The sequence below is a fragment of the Platichthys flesus genome, chromosome 7 (assembly GCF_949316205.1).
Source record: "Platichthys flesus chromosome 7, fPlaFle2.1, whole genome shotgun sequence".
NCBI lineage: Eukaryota > Metazoa > Chordata > Actinopteri > Pleuronectiformes > Pleuronectidae > Platichthys > Platichthys flesus.
Window position 1 is genome coordinate 21,781,221 of NC_084951.1, and position 25,912 is coordinate 21,807,132.

Genomic DNA, 25,912 nt, shown 5'->3' on the forward strand with positions numbered 1-25,912 from the left:
GTGTTTTTATTTGTCTTTTATTTGTGAAACACTTTGTGACATTGTTTAGAGAAGTGCTAAACAAATAAAGATATTTGTGTTGCTGTTGACAGAAATCCTGAGTGACCTTTTTCAGTCATTTGTTAGATTTAACATGTAAGTGCTTTTAAAGAGTTTTTCTTAATGTCCCATCAGGTAAGTCAAAATAAAACAGTCAGGGGTGTCACCAGAGTCTGTTTGCACTGTTGTGAGATGGCGACCTCCCCTGGTGAGCTCTCCACACTAACCCACTGAAACCTTGCACCCTTGTCCTCTAGGTGGCGCACTAACTCCAGGACCCTCTTCTCAGACACATCACAGTCATGTGTTGGAGATCCTTCCTCTCCAGAGGGTGGCTTTCTGCAGGTGGGAGGAGGGTGAGCAGGTTTCCTGGTGCTTCAAACACACTCAATCGTATAATTTGTGATTCTTTCGAATGTGAGCAGCGGCTTCCTGTCTTTGATGCCGAGCGAGATGCTTGCGTGTTGAGCACCACGACATCTCCTGCTCCTCATTGAGACAATGGTCGACTGTGATGGAGCAGTCAGGGGACCGAGCTCCAGGAAACCAGGTGGAAATCTGAATAAATATTCTTTTTTGGTCTACTTTTTTGAGCTACTTCTCATTTACCTCCTGCTAACCCTAACCCTAACCCTTTTCAATCCAGTTCTCATGAAGACAGTTGAAATAATCGGAAAAATGGTCAAGGAACCTGATGATAAGCTTCGGTTTCACTCACGCTAAACATTCACATTCTACGTCTCTCCAGCTTGCAGACTGTGTAGTCTCCCCCCCCCCCCTTGCGGACTCTACCTGATGACATGACATTATCTCCATTAGCAAACAGACGAGGGCCTCGCAGGTTCCCTCTGCATTTTCGAGGCATGTGACTCCTCCAGAGGGGAGCATGCTAACCCATGGCCTCTCCGCGCTACCTCAGCCATTTGTAGCTTCTCTGTTTTCAGGCAGAAAATGTTTTCCATTCCTGGGCCAATGAATGCCACCTTTGTCCCTTCATCCTCCATCTTGTGTGAGAAAGCCCCCCTCGCTGCACTCAGCGAGCCTGCACAAACTTAACCTCTTCCCCCCTCCACCTCACACAGGAAAAGAAACATACCGGGCCTGGTGCTTTGATTCAGGCTCAGTAATCTGGAGGTCTGGATAAAGCCCTGGCTTAGAGGCCGCTTTGGACGGCCAGTTTCAGGGACCTGAGGAAGACTGGAGGAATGTGACAGAGAGAGTGTATAATCAGGAAAAAAGCTATTGCCTGGGATCATTGAATCTGAGACTGGTCACCTGGTTAACTGCGTCTAAGAATGTGAAAAGAAAGAGATGAGCAAAGATGAACATAAAATCCCTCGTTACTCAAAGTGAATTTAGTTCCAGTGGTTTGTATTAGGAATGTTATTATAATGAACACAGTAGGAGAAGTGTATTAGTGCTAGAGCCGTTTAAAGCACATTCATTTTCCTCATTATCAGCCTTTCCACATTACACAAACATTACTCTGCCATTTTCATATAATTGATGAACGCTTATGTTTCTCAATCACCAAACGTTCCTCTCTTACTCCTCTCCGAATAACACATACGACTCACTGAAATACCTAAAACATTTAGATTTACCTACTTGCTTAAAATGTCACTGCCTTCTTGGTAATAATTCGATTTTAAGTAGAGGTATGAAATAAGAAGAGTAGAAAAAAGCTCCAGATCAGAAGCTGTTAAAATGCGTTTGGCGATTTAATGCATCGTTAACCGCTTCTCTCCAATTAATGGATAAAGAATTATTGTCCCTGTGCCACCCAGGGTGAACCGAAACTCACACATATATACACAAATGCATGAAAACACTATCAATCAATCTATCTATCTATCTATCTGTCTGCCTATTCTGTCTATCTAGACATCTGTCTGTGTCTCTCTCCCTCTCTCTCTCTCTCTCTCTCTCTCTCTCCCCTTTCTCTCTCTCTCCATCTATTGATCAGAGGTTAAGATTTTCTCTTACTCATGAACCCAGATTGAGTTGGAGGTTTTGGTCCCAGTGATGATTTCCTCTGTCAGTACTGAAGTGATCCCTCTCTAGAGTCTAATGAGGGACAAAACTCACACACTCTCCTCACTCTGTGCAAAAGTACATCTTTGTCCGCTCGGATTTAGACAACCGGTTATTCTCAAAATGTACTGACCTTTTAGTGTGAACGTTTTTCTGCTGCAGCGGAGGAATGATGATGAGACTTTAGTGCTACATCAATTTTATATGACCTAAAATCGCTCTTCTTTTTGTGAATGAGACCTGTAAGACGGACGTTTAAGCATCCATTCACATGTCACATATGGTTCGTTTATGTTCTTTTTTACTGTGTGACTGTAATCTTAATCATGTTGTTGGTACAACACTGAAATATCTTATCAATTATCCACTAATCTGCCGTGAAATTCAGCAGAGATTTAATCTTCCTCTATTTCTGACTCCCGTTCTCTCCACCGCCTGACGACCACTCGTGGACCGCTGTTAAAAATGCTCCAAGTTCACAGGCCTGTCAGCCTGAGATGTACTTTGATTTGAATGCTAATATCCTTACAACATGGCAAATGCTTTTCATCAAGAAGTCATATTTACACCAATGCTACACTGACACCTGTTATTTCTGATTCATAAGCTACACATCAACATCTCACGTGCAACTGATCCTCTAAAATCACATCTCAGGATGGTATCATCCAGGAGAAGCTGACAAAGAAAAGTTTCACCTGATGAAAGTTGAGCCGAGTTGAGGAGACAACTTTAAAACTCCTGGGACGTCCTAACCTGGCCTCCTGCACAGAGGATGAACTCTTTTGATTTCGGTAATAGCATGTCTCTTCCCCTGAATCATAACATTTTCTGCTATGATGAAAATAGCAAAAGTTGTTTCCACATGTTTTTTTTTAACCAATTTAGCTTTCAGGTGTGTGGTGAGTATAACGTCCTCTTGGGGCCTCTGGCACGGTTATTTTGTCTTGTTGCATTATAAATAAAATCATTTCTTGAATTAAGCTTTTATTCCTTTTGTAACTTTTTTAAAGAATGCACTACACATGTGTTGTAGCCACTCGCCCCTTATCTGTCCTCTCATGATTCTCTTTTACCCGAGACATCTAAACCAGTCAGCTGTTCATTGGGGCCAGGACACATTGGGAGACGCTGATCCATCCTGTCCTGTCCTGTCTCTACACTCCGGTCACCAGTCTGTGTGAACACAAGAGGACCCTCATCCAGCCCCTCTGCCACGGTCACTGTGCCGAAACCTGGACACCCTCTAGACCCCTGGAGCCTCTGTGCACCCGTACAGTCGTGAAAGATCAGCCTCCCCCGCTTACACACACACACACACACACACACCTCCCTCCTTCCGTCACTACCATCTCCTTCCCTTCCTACCCTCAAATCAACACACCCCCTCCTCCTCCTTCATCCTCCGAGCTTCCACACCCTTCCTCGCCCACCAACCCCCATCCTCACCACGCAGCTATCCCACTGCCCTGCCATCTCGCAGCATTCCGCAGGCCGTGCACACAGAGGCCTATTGTGTGTGCCGGCAGACGGCCGAAGGCAGCATACAGTGCGAGCTGCAGCAGAGAGGGAGGATGTGTGGAGCTGTACATTGTGCGACCGCTGTACGTCGGTGCAGATCGGACATTGCTGCTGTGGCAGATAAATGTGGAATGATTGCTCCTGATGGTGTAAATGTTGGCTGTGATTTCATCTGTGTGTTTCCATCAGTGCTCCTTCAGCAGACCAGCATCATCAGCTGATCCTTGCAGTCTCATTTTGAATAAATCTATAGTTTAAAGACCTGTTCATTTAGAATTTAAAGGCCACACTATTCAACTTTACTAAACAAATGCAGTTGTGATTAAAGCCTTTTCCAGCAGAACTGCCGGTTCATCTTTCTTTATGTGACACATTGAATTGACCCGACACAGCAAACTAGTGTTAGCACCACTTGTTCTCCTCCTATTGTAAGAATGCAGGTTATTGATTCAGCTGCGATCGTGGCTGTTTAAATTCTTGAAATGTTTTTGTCTCCGGACTCAACAGCATCATCACGGCCCAGGTTGTCCTGCGAAACGTGAAATGACTCAAACCAGAAGCTCCTGCTGAACCCAGCATCTACTTTCTCTAGAGTCATATACTGGAGAGGGTTTCTTCTAACTTCTGCCCTAAACATAACTCCAGTGCAGGCGAGAGCTAAGATGGTGGTTTGAAATCTTTCTTTCCTGTATGTGGAATGAGGGTGGGGGGGGGTCTGTCTGGAAGGTCGTGACCCTGGAATGACTGTGCCTCCCCTCACCACAAAGACCCCCTTTCAAGCTCACTCACCTGTTGCTATCTACTGCGGAGGAAAATGATAACGATTACACGAGACGTTTCACGATAGATTATTCTGGAATATGTGTGCCATTTAGTCAGGAATGTTGCAATGAAGGCAAATACAGTTGGTGCTAGGAGTGACTGGACAATCAAACTGCATATCGGTAATAAGCAGTAGTAAATAGTAAGTAATATCCAGATTTGAAAGTAATATTTCACTGCATTGGGTCTATCCAGAGGAAAACAGCACAATTCTTCTTTTAACTGCATCTCACAACCACATGTCAATGAGCTTTGTCCAAACAGTTTGACTGTAATGTGAAAATGACTCGACTGCTAAAGTGTTGAATGGTCGGCTCAACGCTTCAGGGATTCATCAGGTCTGCAGATTAATCCATAATCCAACAAGCCGACAGACCCAGAGTTCCCACAACTCAACTGGCATTTCACCAAACATCAGCATTTATTGCGTCTTCTCCCAAAGAGTTCATCTCCAATAATTTACAATGCCTCTTACAGTGTGCTTAAGATTCAAATGCAAACACATTCAATTGAACTGAAGAAGTAAATCACACAATAAGTTTTTGTCTGTAAAGTTTTACCACTATTCTATGAAAGAAAAAAGTTATACTAACTTTAGTCCCAACTTTATTTGAGAAAATCGTGATCGTGACCAGATTAAAAAACCAAAACAAATTAAAATCTAGATTTAATCTGTTGATTTCAAGAAGATGATTTTAAGTCTTTTGAATTAAACAAAATAGTTTTAGGTTATTTGTGGACAGTACTCGATTTCGTCTGTAGCCACTTTCTATATGATCAGACTCTAGAACAACCCTTTAAATCTTCAGAATTTATCATTGACGAACGCACCATAACATATTACATATAATGTGTTTGATTATGTTTAGCAATAGTAATGGGTATAAAACATTAAGGCAATTTTTTACTTTTATTTCACAAGTCAATTGAATTCTGAGAATGGCCTTGAAAAAGTAACAAGTCCCTTTGGAAGAAGCTTCGTGATTGTCTGATCCACTGACTGACTCCACATCATGGAGTCAAGTCAGAGCTTGGCCTTAGCTCTGCTGGATGTAGTTCCCTTTCTAATATGAGAGTGAAGGTGCATCTCTTGCCCAGATCAGGCCAAGCAGGTCAAGGGAGGAAGGAGGGCTTGAGTTTAAAAAAAAAAAAAAAGAATCCCTGGGAGGGTCAATGCTGCTGGATTGAGGGGAGGGAGATGAGGTTCGGGTTTCAGCTTTACAGGGGGTCTGGGGGAAGGACTGGTATTTTGGAATATACGAAGATCCATACAAGGCACAGTGGACATAAAACCGCGGTGCTTGCCCTGACGCGGTGGGTGCAGAGTGCCAGCTGGGGCCCCGCGTTGGATTTCACTTAGAATTTGGAGGTTTGACTGCTTGGTGGCATAAGTCTCTGGGAACCAACACTTTACACACCACTGTCTGAAAGCCTGGTCTCCTCTGTTACTTAATTTCTCACCCGAGTTCGTGCATGTCTAATATTTAGACATGTTCGGCTTCGTGGATTCAAGGACTGTTCTGCTACTTGTAGCATCCCAGGTTGTTTTACTCGCCGTGGTCAGATGTCAGGAAGAAGACGACCGTAAGTTGCAAAGTTTTTCTTGATTTCTTTTTTTTTACTTTGTGTTATGAAAAAATATGGATTGATACTCTGATGTTATTATTGACTGTGTGTTTACCTCCTCAATTTTCTCCATGTGATGTTTCAGAAGAGTAGAGGAGGATAAATCCAGTGAAAGTGATGACCTGTCAAATGTAGAGCAGGAAGAGCACTGCTCTGTTAGGCTTGGATAGAGTTTTCAATTACATGTTTCAGTTAGAAAACATGATATTTCATTTTCAGTGATGTAGAGGTTTTTGTATTTTCTGCACTGTTAAGCAGGTCTGTCCAAAACAAGTGAGTGCATAGTTTCCTGAAGGACAGATGAGGCTGTCAAGGTGTATCTGTGTGGGATGGAGCACCAGGTGAACAAGTGTCCATTTGTCCTCTCCTGAATCCAGCTGCTCAGCTCTCCCTGCTGGGTTTGCAGTTATTGCTGCGCTATATCTCAGCAGAATATCTACTCAAAGCAACATTTAAACATCTTAAATGTTTTCATTTCATTACCTAGAGAGAAACACGTCTTGGTCTATGGGTCGTAAGAGAGTTGAGGATTTTCTAGAGAGTTCACAGGGAGTAAAGTGAGGCTCAAATTTAAATTGAGTTTATTTTTTCAAAGACCTGTAAAATAAGCCTGATCCACAGGGTGTGAAGTGACAGGGTCAGACAGTGATTGACCCCAGACTAGCAGGCTCAAAGGGAGCAGGAAATGAGAGTGACAGGGTCAACAGATAATGGAGTTTTATTTACAGTTAGCTTTAAGCATCACTTTAGTGGTAAAATATTTTTAAAAAAACTAGTGCATAAGAGAAGCAGACATTTCAGCAGCAAGTGGTCTAATACCATTTTAACAAGTACGTGCCAAGTACCACTTTCACAAATACACTAAGACAAACAAACAAGAGCTTTTGGCCCGAACACTTTAAACAAATCACCCATTCTTAATTCCCCAATGTGTTTGCACTGGCGCTTGACACAGCTATGGGACCCAGATGGAGAAATTTAGACGGGCAACCCCCGCCCCCCCCTCCTGTTTACTTAAGGCAGAGGCTTGTCAATTGGGCACAGTATCCCTGTATGAGAGGTTCATTCATACAGGCGGCGGAGCAGGCCCTGCAGGTTAAATATACTCAGGCAGCAACGAGAAATACCTCGAGCTTCAGACACATCTGTTCACTGTGCTTCTTGTTGACAGTAGCTTTAAAGCTGCTGCAGAATTCTCCTCATGAAAACCTGGAGCCTTTTCTTGCCTCCCATATCAATTATGTTATGAGGTTTTCAAAGTTCAGCAAGACAAGGAGTTCCATAAAAACTTCAATTTTTATTGTGTTATTCTATTTTGTTTGAATGTCACTTTTGTGCATTTGTGTTCAGAGTTTTTATTTGACACAGGATAACTTTGATCTTTCTCCGTCTTCCTTGTACGTCTCCCTCCTTTGCTCGTTAACCCCTCCTCCTCCATCTTACTCCTCCTCCTTCCCTGCTCCGTCCTTTGACCCCCTTTACATCCGTCTGCTCTCTCTTTTCTTTAATAAAACTACTCTAACAACCCACAATACTTCATAAACTCCAACACCTCTCCCTGTCTCACTCTGTCTTGAACCAACCTCTCTACTCCTCCTCTGCCCCCCCCTCTGCTGGTCACCACCACAGAGGAGGCAGGTGGCTGCATCCAGGACGCCCAGCAGTATAATGATAAGGATGTGTGGAAGCCAGAGCCGTGTCGTATCTGTGTGTGCGACAGCGGATCGGTTCTGTGCGATGAGATAATCTGCGAGGAGATCAGAGAGTGTGCCAACCCCATCATCCCATCTGGAGAGTGCTGTCCCATCTGCCCTGCTGATGCCAGTGCCCCCATTGGTTGTAATTTATTTATTCACATACCCATAAATAAATTACTCTTATAGCTTGCATTTATCTTCCTCCTGGCAAACTCTTTGGAACGGGGAGCAGCCACAGGGTCCAAATATTCTGTCTGATCTGGCCTGCACACTGATAACAGTGTCTGGGTCTGATTTCTATAGCGTTGGCTACTCCAAAATGATGTTGTTATGATTTCTAATTTGTATTAAGGAGTTGTTGCTCAGCCAGCACCTGCTGCTCCCTGCTCCAAAGTGAACCTCCTCATGCTTGGTTTATATGGAGACCAGATAAACAACATTATCAGGATGACACGACTCCCTGGTCGGATCCTGAAATGTGACGACTGGTTCTCACCTAAACCAGGCGAGGAGCCTCTGCTTGTTTTAACTTTCATGACTAAGATGAAGCTTACGTTCACACTCAGACACAACTTTATTTCTCAAAAGAAGTTTCCTCAGGGGATTTAACTTTTATCTTTTTAGGTATGAGGCCTTGTGTCACCTGTAAATGGTTCACAGCCTGGTAAAGAGCCACTGTATTCCTGTGGTGTCTTCAGAAAAACATCACTTAACTACTCAATAAAAAAACGAGCAATAACATAAAAATCTCATTGCTTTTGCAGACAACACAGTTTTGGATCTTCTAGACCATGAAAAACACATAGTTTGAGATCATAATTGAATTCCAGCTCGATTCAATCATTCATTATACAAAGTAGAGTATTATTACTACTTGGAAGAAATATCTAACTGGCACTGGCTGCCAATACTTTATTCAACAAGCTGAGCTCATAACTTGCTTACTATGTACTTTTGCTAAGTGCATTAACATTTTGCTGTAAACACACCCAACAGTCTGTTCTTGCTTCTGCTTTATCTCTCATCATTAATATAATCGGGATGGATGGGTTCTTTCCCTTTGGGGTTGGTGAACGTTATTTGATCACTTTAGCATTAGTCATGTGTATTTCTCTTCAGGTCTCTTTTTCATAAAAGTCACAGGTTACATCTGAAAGAATCAATCGAGTGTCTGAAGCATTGATCACGTTTAATGTTGATGTTCTCTTTTCCCACTTCATCTGTCTGTCTGCACCATCAGAGACATTCGGTGCTAAGGTGAGGCAACAATCCTGATATTCACAACAAGTAACAACATGAAAACATTATGTTGTGTCAAGCCACTAATGTGATTTATTTTTAAAAACTCAGGGCCAGAAAGGTGAACCAGGAGAGATCACAGATGTAAGTATGAATCCTCTTCAGTCTATCAGAGTAAATTAATGTGCTTTCAATATATTTCCCCCAAAACTACTTTACTCATTATTTGCCTGGTTATTAAGTTATATTATTAATCTTCAAATCAATCAAGCAAATATTTTTATTATTTAGTTTTCTTTGGGATCAACAGTGGTGCACACATAGCACTTAAGATTTCATTTTATGAATTACAGTTATTCATAAACCCTGAAATAATGTGTTTCATTTAATGATTCCACTTTCTCTTGAGTTTTTCTCGTTAAATAAATGCTTGACCACTAGAGTGGCCATTTCTGGTCGAATGAGAACTTCCGATTAAATGAGGACAAACCTGCATTCCTGAGACATAATGAACCCGATCAAATCGGCTTACATCCTCTCAGCGACTGTGCCACAGCGGCACATGTCAGGTGAACAAAGCCAGTTGAAACAGAGGTTAAGAGGAGGTGACGTCTTAGCAAAAAACTTGTACTGTCAAAAGGGATCGTCATCAGCTTGTGTTCAATGTGCCTCAATGTTCACCTCTTACAAGGCTGGAATGTTGTTCTCAAAGTTTAGATGTTCAGAAACAGACATATACAGATAAAGCATAAAAGATCTGTTTCGTAATAAAGAGTTATCTTTGACAACCGTCACAGAAAACTGAAGCAAATTTCATTTTTCTTTCCTTGTGCAGGTTGTAGGACCAAAAGGACCAGCCGGCCCTGTGGTAAATGCTATATTTTATCATACATTTCATGTTTATTCATATTTATTCTACACTGTTGGATGTGGTGTTATATTGGTGCACAGTTATTACGATTCTTGCTCCTGTGAGTCTAACCGAGACAATTATCTTTGTTTTTGCAGGGCCCACCTGGTGAGCAAGGAGTGCGTGGAGAAGCTGGACCGAAGGGTGATCTGGTAAGAGACAAACAATAATAACACCCTCCAGCAATCTACTCAGGGAACCACTCAGAAGAAATGTCCACACATTATAGTCACAATGTGATTTCAACCACTTCTGACAAAGGACCACCAAATGTTAGGTCAGGCCACAGTTGTTCTGATTGGTCGTTATTATAATTGAACAGGCAAAGTGGTCTGCAGAGTTTAAGATGAGTAGAGTGTGGGAACCTCCAGATCTAATCATGCAAACAAATAGCAGACGTCCTCTGTAAAGGTTTTGCTGTAAACAGTATTGATATAAGAACCAGTACAGCCAATAATCATGATAAAAAACAGCAACATATACAGCAAACTGCATTAAGGCAAGAGGAGGCTCATGATGTGTGTAACCTGAAAACAGAGTTAAACCCCCCCGATTGACTTGTGACTTGTGACTTACAGAGAGATGGCATTTTCTCTTTTTCCCTAGGGAAATGTTGGACCTCGAGGAAGAGATGGTGAGCCCGGCATCCCCGGAAACCCCGGACCAGCTGGGCCACCCGGACCACCAGGGCTCGGAGGGGTAAGTGTCCTGGGCTTTTTCTGCTCCACAGCATAGACAAGATTTCACTGTTGGAAGTTCTGACACAGTGTTTAAAGTGTTTGATGAAACAAACGGACAAAGATCTAAATATATATAAAAAGATGCATTAACAGTAAATTAATGATATAAAGATTGTCCATTATCAGACCAGTTTATTGCTGTATTTACAACACACATAATTTGCATACATGGAAACTGCCTAAAATGGGTCAAAAGAAGTCTTTCATATATTAACTTATATATGAAATATATAAGAAGACTCAAACAGATGAAACAAGAGACGATCAGATCAGCACACTGCCGCCTTGAGGATGAGACGATGGTTTAATTTAGCAGAGAGCAGGTGCAGCGACATTTTGCACGTTGTCTAAACGTGACTGATCCTCTAGTTAAATCTGAGATTCTGTTAATGTTCTTGATTAAATGATAACGAAGTGTAGGCAGAATAAATGATGTGACTCTGTGTGATCGTGTTTCTGCAGAACTTTGCTGCTCAGATGGCTGGAGGCTTCGACGAGAAGTCCGGAGGTGCTCAGATGGGTGTGATGCAAGGACCAATGGTGCGTAGGACCAGCTCACTGTGTGTGTGTGTGTGTGTGTGTGTGTGTGTGTGTGTGTGTTTGTGTGTGTGTGTTGTGCGCGCTTGTGTGTGTGTGTGTGTCTGTGTGTGTGTATGCGGACACTTCATCTGTCACAATAACAGAACATTAACACGGACATTCAGCTGACTGTGGAGCTGCTGCTGATAATAAGTGGCAAAGCTTGAACTGTACATCTTCTGCTAGATGAATACAATGCTGCCACCTAGTGACTAAGTGGTTTCAATCAAGCAGAGACTGGAGGCTGACTTTGTCATTTCATGTTGGCTGTGTCCACTGAGCCAAAGGAAAACGTTAGACTCATTTAAATGGAGTATATTTAGGTATGAACAACATTAAATTATAATTTTCTGAGTCCAAAAAGATTTACGGGTACACTTTACATGACTCTCAATACCTTTGACTGTTGAGTTCTCTGTTCAATCAACACACTGTGTCACACTGTTCAAATATAGATGCCAGATAGACTTACTTAACTCTGTCCTGTGTTTCTCCTGCAGGGTCCTATGGGTCCTCGTGGTCCCCCTGGACCTTCCGGAGCTCCTGTAAGTACAAATATTACACCTCTACCTCATGGTGTGATTGCTGGTTACAATCAAACTGCTAATATGATATATAAACAGAAGAAGGAATGATTGGGATGAATGAAAACATTGCTAATACTTTGCTTTGTCATTTGTGCTAACAGGGACCTCAGGGATTCCAGGGTGGCCCCGGTGAGGCTGGAGAGCCTGGTGCAGCAGTACGTTTTGCTAATTGTGCATCTTTACACCTTAATGCAGACAGTGCTGGTCACATTTGCTGTTGTGTGTTTTGTGTTAATCCACAGCACCTTCTGCTCCAGGGCTCAATGTAATGTTCACGTTTTGCTGTCTAATTGTCTTCATATAGACAAACTAGATATGTGTCTCTAATTAACTTACTTTGTTTTACAACAGGGGCCAATGGGACCCCGTGGACCATCTGGACCTTCAGGGAAACCAGGAAGTGATGTAAGTGTCAATGATTCATCTACAACACAGAAACCTACACTAAAACAAGGTCAAAGGTCAAAGCAAAACACATTTTAATTAGCAGAGTAAAATAGCTGCATAGTTTCCCCTTGTGCTCCCATTTTCCAACAATGAACCTATTTCAGTTGATATCATTTATTTTATTTAACAATGATTTACATCAATGCACTATGAACTAGACAAGCCACTAGGGGGCACTGTCTATCTTCTAACAACACTGATGAAAATAATGACTGTATTCAACAGCCTCTCACCTCAGGGAAGTAACATGCTGTTACATCCTCTCTTGCAGCTTCTGTAAATAACCATTCCACTTCCTGTCTGTTTTTTAGGGTGAGGCTGGCAAACCTGGCAAAGCTGGTGAGCGTGGACCTGCAGGGCCTCAGGTGAGCGAATAACCATCACTCTGTATTTGATCAGTTCAGGCTGAATCTAGTAGTAAGCATCAAAGTGAAGAGAAGATTAATCCAACAATTCTCTTTTGTTTCATTTTCAGGGCGCTCGTGGATTCCCTGGAACTCCCGGACTTCCTGGAATTAAAGGACACAGAGTGAGTTTTTCAACTTGTGTTGCTCACCAGATGAAGCAGGATGACTAACTGCTCAATCCACTCGTTCATTACATCTGAGGCGACTAACTGATGATATGTGTGTCCTGATGAGCACCTCCATGTTTGTCTGTAGGGTCACTCTGGTCTGGATGGAGCTAAGGGAGAGAATGGTGCTGCAGGAGCCAAGGTAGGATCTTAGCTTTTTTTATTTGAATTTAGATATATATTACTTTTGTTTCAGCTGTTCTTTTAATTGTTCTGATCTATGTTACCATCAGGGTGAGTCTGGTACCTCTGGAGAAAATGGTTCCCCTGGACCGATGGTGAGTTTTCTGCTCTGCCTGTATGACTTCATAACATAAAACTGTAGCAGACATATTTCTGTGCTCACATTCAGTCCCCATGTGATTGATATAAGGTTTGGTTATGTCTTTAAATGATAATGATTTAAATAAACTGATCAATCGTATTCTCTGCCACAGGGACCACGTGGTCTGCCTGGTGAGAGGGGACGTCCTGGAGCTTCCGGTTCTGCAGTGAGTAATTGTCTCATATCTGCTTTTTCATGGTCTCTCTATCATGATGCACAGAACTGACTCTCCTGTCCTCTCATTCTCCAGGGTGCCCGTGGAAATGATGGTTTGCCCGGTCCTGCTGGTCCACCTGTACGTATAATAGTCCCCACTTTGTCACCGTCACAGCTGCTTTTGGTTACTTTCAATAAGCCATCACTTATGATGTGATGGTTTCATCAGACATGAACCCTAACCTGAAGATTTTCTTTTTGTTAACAGGGACCTGTTGGTCCAGCTGGAGCTCCCGGTTTCCCAGGATCCCCAGGATCCAAGGTTTGTGCAACATCTTTATCATAAATCACTATTTCAACACAGGAAAGCTGATGCACTAAAAGAAAATCAAGCATAAGAGCCTGGTTTTAGTTAGACAGCCTCTTCAGTACAAGTGTAGATCTTCACTTCTTCCTCTAGCAGTTTCAGAAAGTTGAGCTATCGAATGGATTACTAGAATTACATCTTTAAGATTCCTGTAGTTACTGTTATTCAAACACAACTGATCAACTTCAGTTCAAACTAGACAATGATGTGTGCAGGGTCTTCTCATTTTCAGAGAACTTCCTCAGAGTGAAAGATGTTACCTAAAAACAGAACAAATGATTTTCTCCACCGGTTCATGATGAATTCACTGTGTCCTGTCAGGGAGAAGCTGGTCCTACTGGTGCCCGTGGAACTGAGGGCGCACAGGGTCCACGCGGAGAGGGCGGTACCCCTGGATCCCCCGGACCTTCCGGTGCATCGGTTCGTTTCTCACCCCGATTTTTCGATTTAATCATCCATCATTCGTCTTCATTGTCATTCCAAAACTGTCTTTGTTACGTTTTAACAATTCACTGTTTTATTCTTTTTCTGTGTAGGGTAACCCTGGTACTGATGGTATTCCTGGCTCCAAGGGATCTGCTGTAAGTGCTTTGGAATCCTCTATTACCTCATCTTGCTTCATAATTTATAGTATTAATATTTCATACATTTAATGTTTTACTTGGTTCTTTCATGAAGGGTGCTTCAGGTATTAGTGGTGCTCCTGGATTCCCTGGCCCTCGTGGCCCACCTGGACCACAGGGAGCTACAGGACCTCTGGGGCCAAAGGGACAGTCTGTAAGTCACTTATGAATAATCCAAATCTCTGTGAAACCTTGATACTTGTTTGTGTTACAGTTATTAATAGTTGTTGTTGTCTTCTTCTTAGGGAGACCCTGGTCTTCCCGGATTCAAAGGAGAAACTGGACCCAAGGGAGAGCTTGTGAGTTGCTCAGTTTTGACTCGACTTCAGTGATTTCTGACTATATTGAAGATCTATTATTATTAGTCCAAAGAAAAGATTTGCTGAGATATTTATTTTTTTAGGGACCCTCTGGGCCTCTAGGTCCCCCTGGCCCAAGTGGTGAAGAAGGAAAGAGAGGCGGCAGAGGAGAGCCCGGCGGTGCTGGACCACTCGGACCTCCAGGAGAGAGAGTAAGTATGCATGAGACACCATGAAGTTGTTACATACAAATACATTATGAATTAGCGGATGTTAATAGTTTTGCCTCCTCTCATCAAAAATCTGTTTGTGTGTGTGATTCTTTTCAGGGAGCTCCCGGTAACCGCGGTTTCCCTGGTCAGGATGGTCTTGCTGGTGCTAAGGTGGGTTCTGAATGAAATCACGTCCAAACTGATGCTGACTGACTCCACTGACACAGGATAAATCTGTAAACCTGCTGACTTGCTTCTGACTCTTCTTCTTCAGGGAGCCCTCGGTGAACGTGGTGTTCCTGGTGCTGCTGGGCCTAAAGGTGCTACTGGAGACAATGGACGCACAGGAGAGTCCGGCCTTCCCGGAGCCAGAGTGAGTCTTGCATAGGGTTAGGGGGTACAGTTGTAATCACTTTAGTCCTGAACCAGATGGAGATTTTGTTTTTATTTGATATAGTGCATTGTCAAAATGTTGGCCTCCTCCTATGTCTGCTTCTCTCATCAACAGGGTCTCACTGGTCGTCCTGGAGATGCTGGTCCTCAGGGCAAACTTGGAGCCTCAGTGAGTACAATGCTTAAAATCCTCATATATAGCTTTCTATTGAAAGGGTTAAATAACCACACATTCAACCTACAGTCTGCTCGTTAAACCCCAGAGTCTCTTATTTTGGCAAGCTGGTTGAATAATCCCACTAGATCCAGCATGATCGTGATAACCTCATTCAAGTATGAACTCCTGAGTGAAGGCCTGTGTTTTTAGTGCTGATTTGTGATTTTCACCTTGTGCCTTTCACAGGGAACCCCTGGTGAGGACGGTCGCCCTGGCCCACCTGGTCCTCAGGGAGCCCGTGGACAGCCCGGAGTGATGGGATTCCCTGGACCCAAGGGAGCCAATGTATGTGTGCCAGGGTCCCTTATTTAAGTCGTCATGACTGCACACAGCATGTGGAACCTGAAAACAAAATAAAAGCTGATAACATGCTAAATATATTCTTCATATAACATTTAAACAGGCAATTATACTCTCATGAACCTTTGTGCACTTCAATCTAAGGTAATTTCATCTGATTTCTCCTCAACAGGGTGAAGCTGGAAAGGCAGGAGAGAAAGGTGTCGTAGGTCGTCCTGGTCTGAGAGTAAGTACAATTTCTCTAAAAGTAGTTTACCTTCCTCAAAACCTTCCGTTCTGTCTTCAGACCACTTCTCACAGCTGAACTTCTTCTCTCTGAACAGGGTCTGTCTGGAAAAGATGGTGAGACTGGTTCTGCTGGACCTTCTGGGCCTGCTGTGAGTACTTAAGTCATATTTGATGCATTTAGACATGTGAGCTAACAGTTTACAGGGTTTTCACTTGTCTCTGCCGCTGGCTCATGTGTTTGGTGCTTGTCACACAGGGGCCTGCTGGAGAGAGAGGAGAGCAGGGAATGCCTGGACCTTCTGGCTTCCAGGTGAGTCTATCTTGCAATCAAATCCTTCATAGGCCTGCATGGAAAATCAAAAATACACAAAGCTCTTATAATTCAAGAAAAGACATTAGGCTATAAACTAATAGATATCATGTAACTAACTTCTCTGCTGTTGTTGTTTAGGGTCTGCCTGGACCATCTGGTACCCCAGGAGAGGCTGGAAAACCTGGAGACCAGGTGAGTGTTTGTTCTGTCCAGAGAATTTGTTGCATCTGTAGGTTTATCTTTATGGACAAATCCCTTCAATACACCGGAAACCAACTGTAGCAGCAGATAGTACCAGTTACAAGGCATGTCATGGAATTCCTGAGAATTCTAACCTTGGTGTTAAAATAATACCAGCTTTTACAAGTGTAAAATAATTTTTCTGACTCACAATGAGTTCAACAGAAGGTTGAGATCTGTTTGCATGTCTTTAAACACAGTCACTGGTTGTTGTATGAAAACTGAAAAACTGGACTAAAAGTGATTTCTCTCTGCAGGGTGTTTCTGGAGAGGGTGGAACTCCTGGTGCTGTTGGACCTAGAGTGAGTTTACCTGCTCAGGATTCGTATTAATTGTACACTGCAATCATTGCTCATGATCATTGCTCCATGAACATTCTGCTTATTTATTTTGTGGGTTTCATACATTGAGACCTTACTTTTATCATCCTGATCTTGGAACTGAGCAGTGTCTGTGACCACTTCCTCCTCCTCCTCCTGATCCGGTGTCTTCTTGTTTCCTGACAGGGTGAACGTGGTTTCCCTGGTGAGAGGGGTGGTGCTGGATCTCAGGGTCTTCAGGGACCTCGTGGAATTCCTGGAACACCTGGAACTGATGGACCCAAGGTCAGTGGATCACTCTGAAACAGATTTAAGATTCAAATGATCCATGACAACCCTCTGCACCTTACAAATACAAATTATTATCATAAATATTTTCGGGGGCAATTAACGTTTTTTCTTGGTCATGTCTGGAAACATCAAAGTTATGGAAAGACTGCGAAAAGACACAGGGCCCAATTTCCGGTCTTTAAGCTAAGCTAAGCTAACTGGCTATGAGTCCAGCTGTATACATACCGGACAGAGAAGCACAATTCCTATGATTTTTTAATATTCCCTGAAAAGAATTAGGACTTGTCCATCGAATAGTCTGATTCTTTCTTGGTTCTCCATATCTGACAAATTACATATTTTAGATGAAGTGTTATAAGGACCTGTTTCTGGCTTTTCACAAAATATATCCAGTAATTAATAGATGATGAGGCACCTTTGGCATTACCAGTGGAAAATAAATACTGAGTTTGGGTAATTTGGTAATAACAGAAAGAATTTGACTGACAAGTGATCTCCATAAACTCAGGGAGCCATTGGACCAAATGGTGCTGCTGGATCTCAGGGACCCCCCGGCCTGCAGGGTATGCCTGGAGAGAGAGGAGCTGGTGGCATCTCAGGACCCAAGGGAGACAGAGTGAGTAACAGCAGTTGTGACTTTTGAGTGAATTGGTGAATTCAAACAGAACAAATGTCAGGACCAGTGCTCTTGTGGTTTCAAGCAGGAATAACACACTGCTTTCCTTTTTGTCCAACAGGGTGACAATGGACAGAAGGGACCCGAGGGTGCTCCTGGAAAGGATGGTTCTAGAGTAAGATAACAATAAATCCTCGCTCTCTCATTTTTGTGATTATTTCTGGCTGGCATCAGACAAAGAGCAATATTTGATATCACCCAAACTTCAATATTATTTGTTTCTACATCTATGCTTTCTTCTTCCTCAGGGTTTGACTGGTCCCATTGGTCCACCTGGCCCATCTGGACCAAACGGTGCCAAGGTAAGAAGAATTGTGTCAATCTTTTAATCGTTAAACAGGAAGGATTATCCACTTTGAATTAAGTGTGTGGTGCATTGATTTGTCTGGTCTGACTGACTGTTTCTCTCCAATCCAGGGTGAGACTGGACCTGGTGGAGCTACTGGTGCTGGTGGTGCTCGTGGTGCTCCTGTAAGTATCACTTCATATGATCTGGTTTAAGGGGCTGATGGAAGACTTTCAATTGCTTTTCAGAAAAACTGCAAGATAAGGAGAGAAACAATATTTTCATCTGTTTTTAGGATCTTGATCAATATGTAGGAATGTTTGGCTATGGTAGCGGCTTTTCTAGTTTTCTGGGATAGAGAAGTTTGCTTTATTTTAAGGGATAGTTTTTTTCTTGTTTAATCAAAAAATGATCCACATATGAGAGGGAAGAAAAAGATATGCATTCAAACAGCATTCTCATTTCATTCCCCTGACCGACAGTCTGTCTTCTTTCCTCCTGCAGGGTGACCGTGGTGAGGTCGGTCCTCCTGGACCTGCTGGTTTCGCTGGACCTCCTGTAAGTAAAGTCAACACAACACCATTAGTTCAAAAGAAAAATGTATTTCAATTCATTGACAGTCTGACTAAATTACTGTTCTGTTTAAAATATCCAGGGTTCAGATGGTCAGCCTGGAGCCAAGGGAGAGCTTGGTGAGTCTGGACAGAAGGGAGAGGCTGGTTCTTCTGGACCTCAAGGACCATCTGGAGCTCCTGGACCTGTGGTGAGTGTTTGATCAAAAAGAGTATTTAAACTGTCACATTTATAAGACATGAATGCATAGGAAGTATTACTTATTAGTGATTAATTGTTGTTTCTCTTTTTCAGGGACCTACTGGTGTATCTGGACCTAAAGGAGCACGTGGTGCTCAGGGAGCTCCTGTAAGTAAATCATTTTCATATTTTTTCACATGAACATCCAACAGTTTCTCAGCAGCCTGTGGAAACACATTATACACACTGCATCCCAGAGACTGTATTTTAGACTTCTGAACATGGATTTATTGATTCATTTCACTGGAGGGCAATCTAAAACCTTTAAACATTTTAAACCCTGCGTCTCCACCACACCTGTTAATGTGTGTTGGCCTCTTATTGAACAAGACTGAAAATAATTACCCTCAGTAGAAGTAAATAGCTTCTGCCATTCCGGCTCTTTTGATTCACCTTCACATCTTGACATATAGAGAAATTAAATAAATTGTCATTTCTGAATTCCTCCTGTAAATGAGGACATTGTTATTTGTTTTTTTTTGACAGGGTTCCACTGGATTCCCTGGTGCTGCCGGCAGAGTTGGATCTCCTGGCCCTAATGTGAGTATTTAATCAATTATATATTCAAAGAAGACACATGTTTGTGCCTTTTTACTTTTACTAACTGAAATTCTCTGTCTACCTATCACAGGGTAACCCTGGCTCTGCTGGTCCCGCTGGCTCTTCTGGCAAAGACGGACCAAAGGGTGCTCGTGGTGACAGCGGCCCCCCAGGAAGACAGGGAGACCCTGGTCTGCGTGGACTTGCTGGCCTACAAGGAGAGAAGGGAGAGGCCGGAGAGGATGGACCACCTGTGAGTTAGAAGTTGTACCTCAACATCCACTCTTAATGACTTCATCAGCCTAAAATGAATAGGAGCTGAGTGAATACTTCCCTTTGCTGACATGAGAAGAGGATCTGTGCTCTTTGAATCCACTCATGTGAAGGGGTTTAGAACGTTTCATGAGTCATTCTTTTTCTCTCCTGACTCTGTAGGGTGTTGACGGACCTTCAGGTCCTCAGGGTCTCGGTGGATCCCGTGGTATTGTTGGTTTGCCCGGTCAGCGTGGAGAGAGAGGCTTCGCCGGTCTCCCTGGACCTTCTGTAAGTGCCAGCATCCGTGAATGATTTTAGCTTTAGGTTATGATTTCCCCATTTCTGTCTGATGCTCATCAGCTTCTTTACAAATCACACCTCCATCTTACTGTAAGTTTGTCTTACATTTAAGGCTCATTCTTGTTAGCTATCTTTGAGGTTTCACTCTTACTTTCATGAAGACAGAAATGATGCAAATATAGATCCAGTGAAATTCTGAAAAATATTTGTCCTTTGTGTTAAGGGAGAGCCTGGAAAACAGGGAAGTACTGGTTCCGCTGGCGATCGTGGTCCTCCTGGACCTGTCGGACCCCCTGGACTAACAGGACCTTCTGGAGAGCTTGGAAGAGAGGTCAGAACCGAACACTAGTAACAACAACATGTCCAAAACCATAATATCTGGATTTCCACCGTTTTGACTTAAGAAACAATGACCATGCTTTGTTATTAAATCATGTTTCTGTATATCAGGGTACCCCTGGATCAGATGGACCTCCTGGTAGAGATGGATCCGTTGGAGTCAAGGTGAGAGATTTCAGTCTAAACATAAAAATCTAAATCTAAACAAAATAACACATTTCAAGAAGACTTTGCTGAAAATCTTGTCATCCTGAGTCATCACCTTGTGTACTCCTACAGGGAGAGCGAGGTAACACTGGTCCTGGTGGCGCCCCCGGAGCTCCAGGAGCCCCTGGTGCCTCTGGACCTGTCGGACCGCTCGGCAAGCAGGGAGACAGAGGAGAGTCTGTAAGTAACACAGGACACTGTAAGGAGTCATAGGGGAACTTGTTGTGCGTTGTTTTCATATTTCCAGTGTTGATACCAGGAAGTGAACCCACTCTTGTCTCTTTCATTAGGGCGCTCAAGGACCTGCAGGAGCCTCTGGACCCGCTGGTGCTCGAGGAATGGCCGTAAGTGTCATCATCCCAAACCACACCACCTAATCAAGTTTTTTAGATTTTAATTTGATTTAGGTAATTAAATCTGCTGCATGTACGTGTCATGAATTTTAATACATGACAAACTTTTACTTCAGGGACCCCAAGGACCTCGCGGAGACAAGGGAGAGGCTGGTGAGACTGGAGAGAGAGGACAGAAGGGCCACCGTGGCTTCACTGGTCTGCAGGGTCTCCCTGGACCTCCTGTAAGTAATCCAAATGTGACAGTTCATCCCTGCAGCACTATTCCTTCTGTCCCTACTGTCATCTAATTTAACTTCATCCTCCGCTAAACAGGGTTCCGCTGGAGATTCTGGAAGTGCTGGACCTGCAGGCCCAAGCGGCCCTAAGGTGAGAGAACTGAAACCAAAGAGTCAAAAGAGAAGAAATACTTTGATTAGGTTTCCATCCTGCAGCTTTAATGCCAAAAGATATGTGATGGTAATGAATGGCACAGGTTAGTCTTTTTGTAATTCTCCAATCACCTGACGAAGATGGGGACAGGAAAGGCCACATGCGGTAATTACCCACTGCTGTGATAAGATGGAGTTCTGAGGCATTTTGTAATTACTCTCTGCAGGGAGAAGACACAGACAGACCAGGTTCTTTTGCTAAATCACTTCTGCTGAGATCGGAAATGGACTTCAATATCTATTCTAGATTAGCTAAGCACTCTGCAGGATAAGAAAAATGAAGGGAAATGTCACCATACAAATAATCTTCATGCATAATAACGGCAAAGGGTCTGAGGGTGATGGGGCTAATGGAGGGAACTGCTCCTGCATTTGAATTGATGTCTATCTATCCACTTATAGATAGAATGAAGATTTAAGATATAGACTGATAATAGATTTACATTTTTCTCACTTTATGACTGGACACTGGGATTAACTTATAAATTCTTCCTGATGTTAAGAAACAAATCAATTCAAAATGATATAATTTAATTAAACAAATAAAATGGCATAAAAACGAACAGAATATATACACACGCAGCTAGTAAATACAATAATGCTTTTATCCACTAGTTCTTAATTTAATCTAAAACTGACCTGTGTCTGTAGGGACCACCTGGACCCACTGGACCTGCTGGCAAAGATGGATCTAACGGTCTGCTCGGCCCTATTGGACCACCCGGACCTCGTGGACGCTCTGGAGAATCTGGTCCTTCTGTAAGTAGAAAAATTATTTTAAAAACACACCCCAAAGAAATCCTGTTTTCTGTACTATTTCAGCGGCGTCTTATTGTGAACTTGTTTCTTCTGCCCTCCTTCAGGGACCTCCTGGTAACGCCGGGCCCCCCGGTCCTCCTGGTCCTCCTGGTCCTGGCATCGACATGTCTGCCTTTGCCGGTCTGGGTCATTCAGAGAAGTCCCCTGATCCTCTCAGGTACATGAGGGCCGATGAGGCCTCCAGCTCCCTGAGGCAGCACGATGTTGAGGTTGATTCCACACTCAAGTCCCTCAACAGCCAGATTGAGAACCTGCGCAGCCCCGACGGCTCCCAGAAGAACCCTGCTCGCTCCTGCATGGACCTGAAACTGTGCCACCCTGAGTGGAAGAGCGGTGAGTTGGGTGGAAAGGTGGAATAGGATAAAAAAAGAAAAGAAAGTGTGCTGATGTGTTGACTCTTAGATTTGAAATATTCCTCGCTGGTGAATACACTGCCCCTAGCTCTCTTTCAGATATCTATTTCTATATGACATCGTAACTCCTCTGGATTGAAAATTAGCTAATGTACTAATTGTAAGGACAATACTGTTAAAGAGAAATTAAAGCGTCAATAAATTTAGCAATCAGCAAGAATTCAAGCAAATAGACTTTGGTGTCTGGGTCCAATCGTCTTAGACCCCCCACCATATATTCCTGCTAACTAAATACCCATCTTGATGTTTGGGCATCATTCAACCCGGTCTGTCAAATACCAAGTGAAACTAATTTAGTTTCTCAGCTTCCCTCCTCATCAATGCTCTTCTCTCGTCCCTCCAGGTGATTACTGGGTTGATCCCAACATTGGCAGCACCGCCGACGCCATCAAGGCCTTCTGCAACATGGAGACTGGACAGACCTGCGTCTACCCAAGCATCGCCAAGGTGCCCAAGAAGAGCTGGTGGACCAGCAAGAGCAAGGACCGCAAACACATCTGGTTCGGAGAGACCATGAATGGAGGATTCCACGTGAGTGCACTTGTCTACATCGGATTGTTTATTTCTGAAACCTGACCCAGAGGAAGTTTAATGAGCCTCAACATGAAAGCTGCTAATTCTGTTTGTCTGGTTCTACAGTTTGACTACGCTCAGGAGGGCCCTGCTGCCTTCGCTGCAAGTGTCCAGCTGACCTTCTTGAGGCTTCTGTCCAATGAAGTTTCCCAGAATCTCACTTACCACTGCAAGAACAGCGTTGCCTACATGGACCAGACCACAGGCAACCTGAAGAAGGCTTTGCTGCTGCAGGGCTCCAACGATGTGGAGATCCGCGCAGAGGGAAACAGTCGCTTCACGTACAGCGTGTTGGAGGATGGCTGCAAGGTGAGAGCGGAGGCAGAAAAACATCATCCGTTATATTTCTAATCGTAGCATGAGTCTGTTGTTAAAATATTTTTCTATTATCAACCTACAGAAACACACAGGCCGGTGGGGCAAGACTGTCTTTGAATACAAAACACAGAAGACCTCCCGTCTGCCAATCGTAGACATTGCTCCTATGGACATCGGAGGAGCGGATCAGGAGTTTGGAGTGGATGTAGGCGCAGTCTGCTTCTTGTAAAGCGGAGTATCACAATGCCCCCCCCCCCACCCTAAATAACAGGAAATGAAATGACACTCAACCATGAAACATTACACATACTTCCACAATAAAGAAGACTGGAAATTATAAATAAAATAAAAAAATTGATACTTTTTGTCTAACAACAAAGTGCTCTCCAAGTTGTACTCCCTGGATGTTAGCACTGAAGGGCACCGGCAATATCTGTACGCCACACCAGCAAGATTCTCTGTCAACCCGCTTCCTGAGATCCAGTCATGTTTCCCATGGCCCACAGTTGACGGGAATGAGTCAGAACCAGGAGGAAGAGGGACCAAGCGGACAAGTTATGGAGAACAGGAACAGGACTTGATGTCACTTATTTATTGTCTAACCTACACGGGCAGAGTTGAGGTAGGACTGGACGGGTTTACTTTGTAAGTACGACACGCCCCTTTCCACTACAGAACAGCCGCACAACCTCTGTCCCAGTCCTACTCCACCTCCCACCCTGTTTCCCTCCTGACACACAAATACGGCATTTTGAATCAGTGTAGACCAAAAAAACAATATATATATTCTCAGTAAGTAAAACCAAATCCAGGCGCTGCAGGCCTTCCACCACGAGCAGGTGCCAAAAAACCTTTACTGTGTATTATAAAGCCTTGGTTCTATTGTTGTAAAGGTCTGTGTTTATAAACAACCAGATGGTTTTATATATATATTTCCACATTATGTGTGTACATGTGTCTATATGCACACCAACACTTTTTGGAAAGTGAGGTTACATTTGGGATGTATGTTTCCATGTCCTGTTCCCCTTGACTGCCCATCAGAAGACGGCCCAGTTCTCGTCCCAAGAAATTCGAGGGAAATCAATTTTGCCTTTTCATCGTAGTCGTCCAGATTTTTTTTTAACGCTACCTCACGCTGAAAAAAACAAGTGAAAATGTTACGTTTAAATCTGAGCTGACCAAATCATTATCGCTTTCTGGTGGATCTGGGGCTGAACGGCCATCTTTGCTTTGGGTTGCTCTCTCTTCAGAAGGTGCTATGAGTTCTGTAATCCCCCCCCTCCCTCCCACAAATCCCTAATTTCCCACTAGCCTCACACCACACATTCACACTCCACCCTGAGGAGGGGTGCAGTCGGGTTATGACAGGGTAGACAGGGGCGACTTGGAGGCCTTCTCTTGAGTCCTCATCCCCAAAGTTGAACACGGGACTCTGGGGGCGGGCGCTAAGAAAAAAAAACATAACCAGGGTGGGTTGTCTCTCTGTGTGTGTGAGGGTGTGTACATTTTTTTGATTAATTTTATTATGACCATGATCATTTTTGTTTTTATTTTGTTACACTTCTAATTGCTGTAAATTGGAAAATAAAAGGAAAACCGAATTGAGAATGAAGTTGATTTTTTTGGGGGGAGATTTGAACAAAACCAGAAATGGTCGTGGGGATGTTTTTTTCTTCTCTCAACAGAACCGTCACATGTGCTTAAAAGTTTTTTTTGTTAAACTTGTATTTCTTGAGGTCAGTTACTCTCGACTGTGAGTGCGTAGTCTATGTGTGAGCGTGTGTGTGAAAGTTTAAGACTGTGATGCACATGTGTATTTTCATATTTGAGAATCTCATAACAAAAAGGAAGAAAAAGTACTGTATTCGTTCTGCGGTTTCACGTTGTCTGAACTAATAGGCATAAATAAAAACCTTTTTTGACTGGAATCATGTATTTTGTAGAGTAATTATGCATCACTACGTCACTTTACTTTCTGTGACCTGCTTCCTCTCCGGTCTGTCCAGACTCAGAGACATATATCAAATGGAAAAGACTCTGTAAGGATCCAAATATACAACTAAATCTACAAAAAGGCTAGGTTGCATATAAAGATTCAAAACTACAGTCCCTCTCTCGATAAAATTGTTAGAGATAGAAAATAAACTGTATTAAATATATAACACATATAGAAAAAGGCCTCAGGGTTCATGGAGAGAACTCTAAGATACACAATGACCACATCAAGCCAAAATTACTGTAAAGAAACTGACACAAAAACCAACCACAAGTTGTGTAGGGCAGGTGTGTGTGTGTGTGAGGGGGGTGCGGTCTTAACATATCTGTGCACAAAGGCCCAATTACTCATAATCCATCTGTTTCTGCTTAAATATTGTTTCACCAGAAACCAAAATTTGGAAACACATCAGCATCACAAACAAAAAACAACAATAATTTCAGGCTTTATAAAACATTTCCCCCTGGGGTGAATAAAGTATTTCGGGTTCA

At 43.1% G+C, this 25,912-nt stretch overlaps 1 protein-coding gene across 1 annotated transcript; it reads left to right on the top strand.

Moving 5' to 3' along the window:
* The first annotated feature begins 5,746 nt into the window (after positions 1–5,746).
* col2a1a (collagen, type II, alpha 1a) lies at positions 5,747–25,346 on the top strand. The gene is made up of 53 exons (XM_062392914.1): positions 5,747–6,000; positions 8,980–8,996; positions 9,090–9,122; positions 9,814–9,846; positions 9,987–10,040; positions 10,495–10,587; positions 11,091–11,168; positions 11,708–11,752; positions 11,896–11,949; positions 12,146–12,199; positions 12,553–12,606; positions 12,717–12,770; positions 12,904–12,957; positions 13,049–13,093; positions 13,253–13,306; positions 13,391–13,435; positions 13,565–13,618; positions 13,985–14,083; positions 14,200–14,244; positions 14,342–14,440; positions 14,532–14,585; positions 14,690–14,797; positions 14,915–14,968; positions 15,072–15,170; positions 15,306–15,359; positions 15,594–15,692; positions 15,880–15,933; positions 16,031–16,084; positions 16,192–16,245; positions 16,387–16,440; positions 16,746–16,790; positions 16,995–17,093; positions 17,608–17,715; positions 17,837–17,890; positions 18,024–18,077; positions 18,193–18,246; positions 18,566–18,619; positions 18,717–18,824; positions 18,929–18,982; positions 19,361–19,414; positions 19,506–19,667; positions 19,850–19,957; positions 20,193–20,300; positions 20,420–20,473; positions 20,588–20,695; positions 20,806–20,859; positions 20,985–21,092; positions 21,184–21,237; positions 21,951–22,058; positions 22,163–22,451; positions 22,875–23,062; positions 23,171–23,413; positions 23,505–25,346. Exons 1-53 carry the CDS (start codon positions 5,907–5,909, stop codon positions 23,649–23,651), a joined length of 4,257 nt encoding a protein of 1,418 aa, XP_062248898.1. The 5' UTR covers positions 5,747–5,906; the 3' UTR covers positions 23,652–25,346.
* Positions 25,347–25,912: the final 566 nt, after the last annotated feature.

What these genes read in the sequence shown, in the direction of transcription:
- col2a1a (XM_062392914.1), top strand. Translation starts at nt 5,907, where the DNA reads ATGTTCGGCTTCGTGGATTCAAGGACTGTTCTGCTACTTGTAGCATCC. An exon ending in TCGGACCTCCAGGAGAGAGA is followed by an intron (nt 14,798 to 14,914) that starts GTAAGTATGCAT and finishes GATTCTTTTCAG; the next exon opens with GGAGCTCCCGGTAACCGCGG. An exon ending in ATGGTCTTGCTGGTGCTAAG is followed by an intron (nt 14,969 to 15,071) that starts GTGGGTTCTGAA and finishes CTTCTTCTTCAG; the next exon opens with GGAGCCCTCGGTGAACGTGG.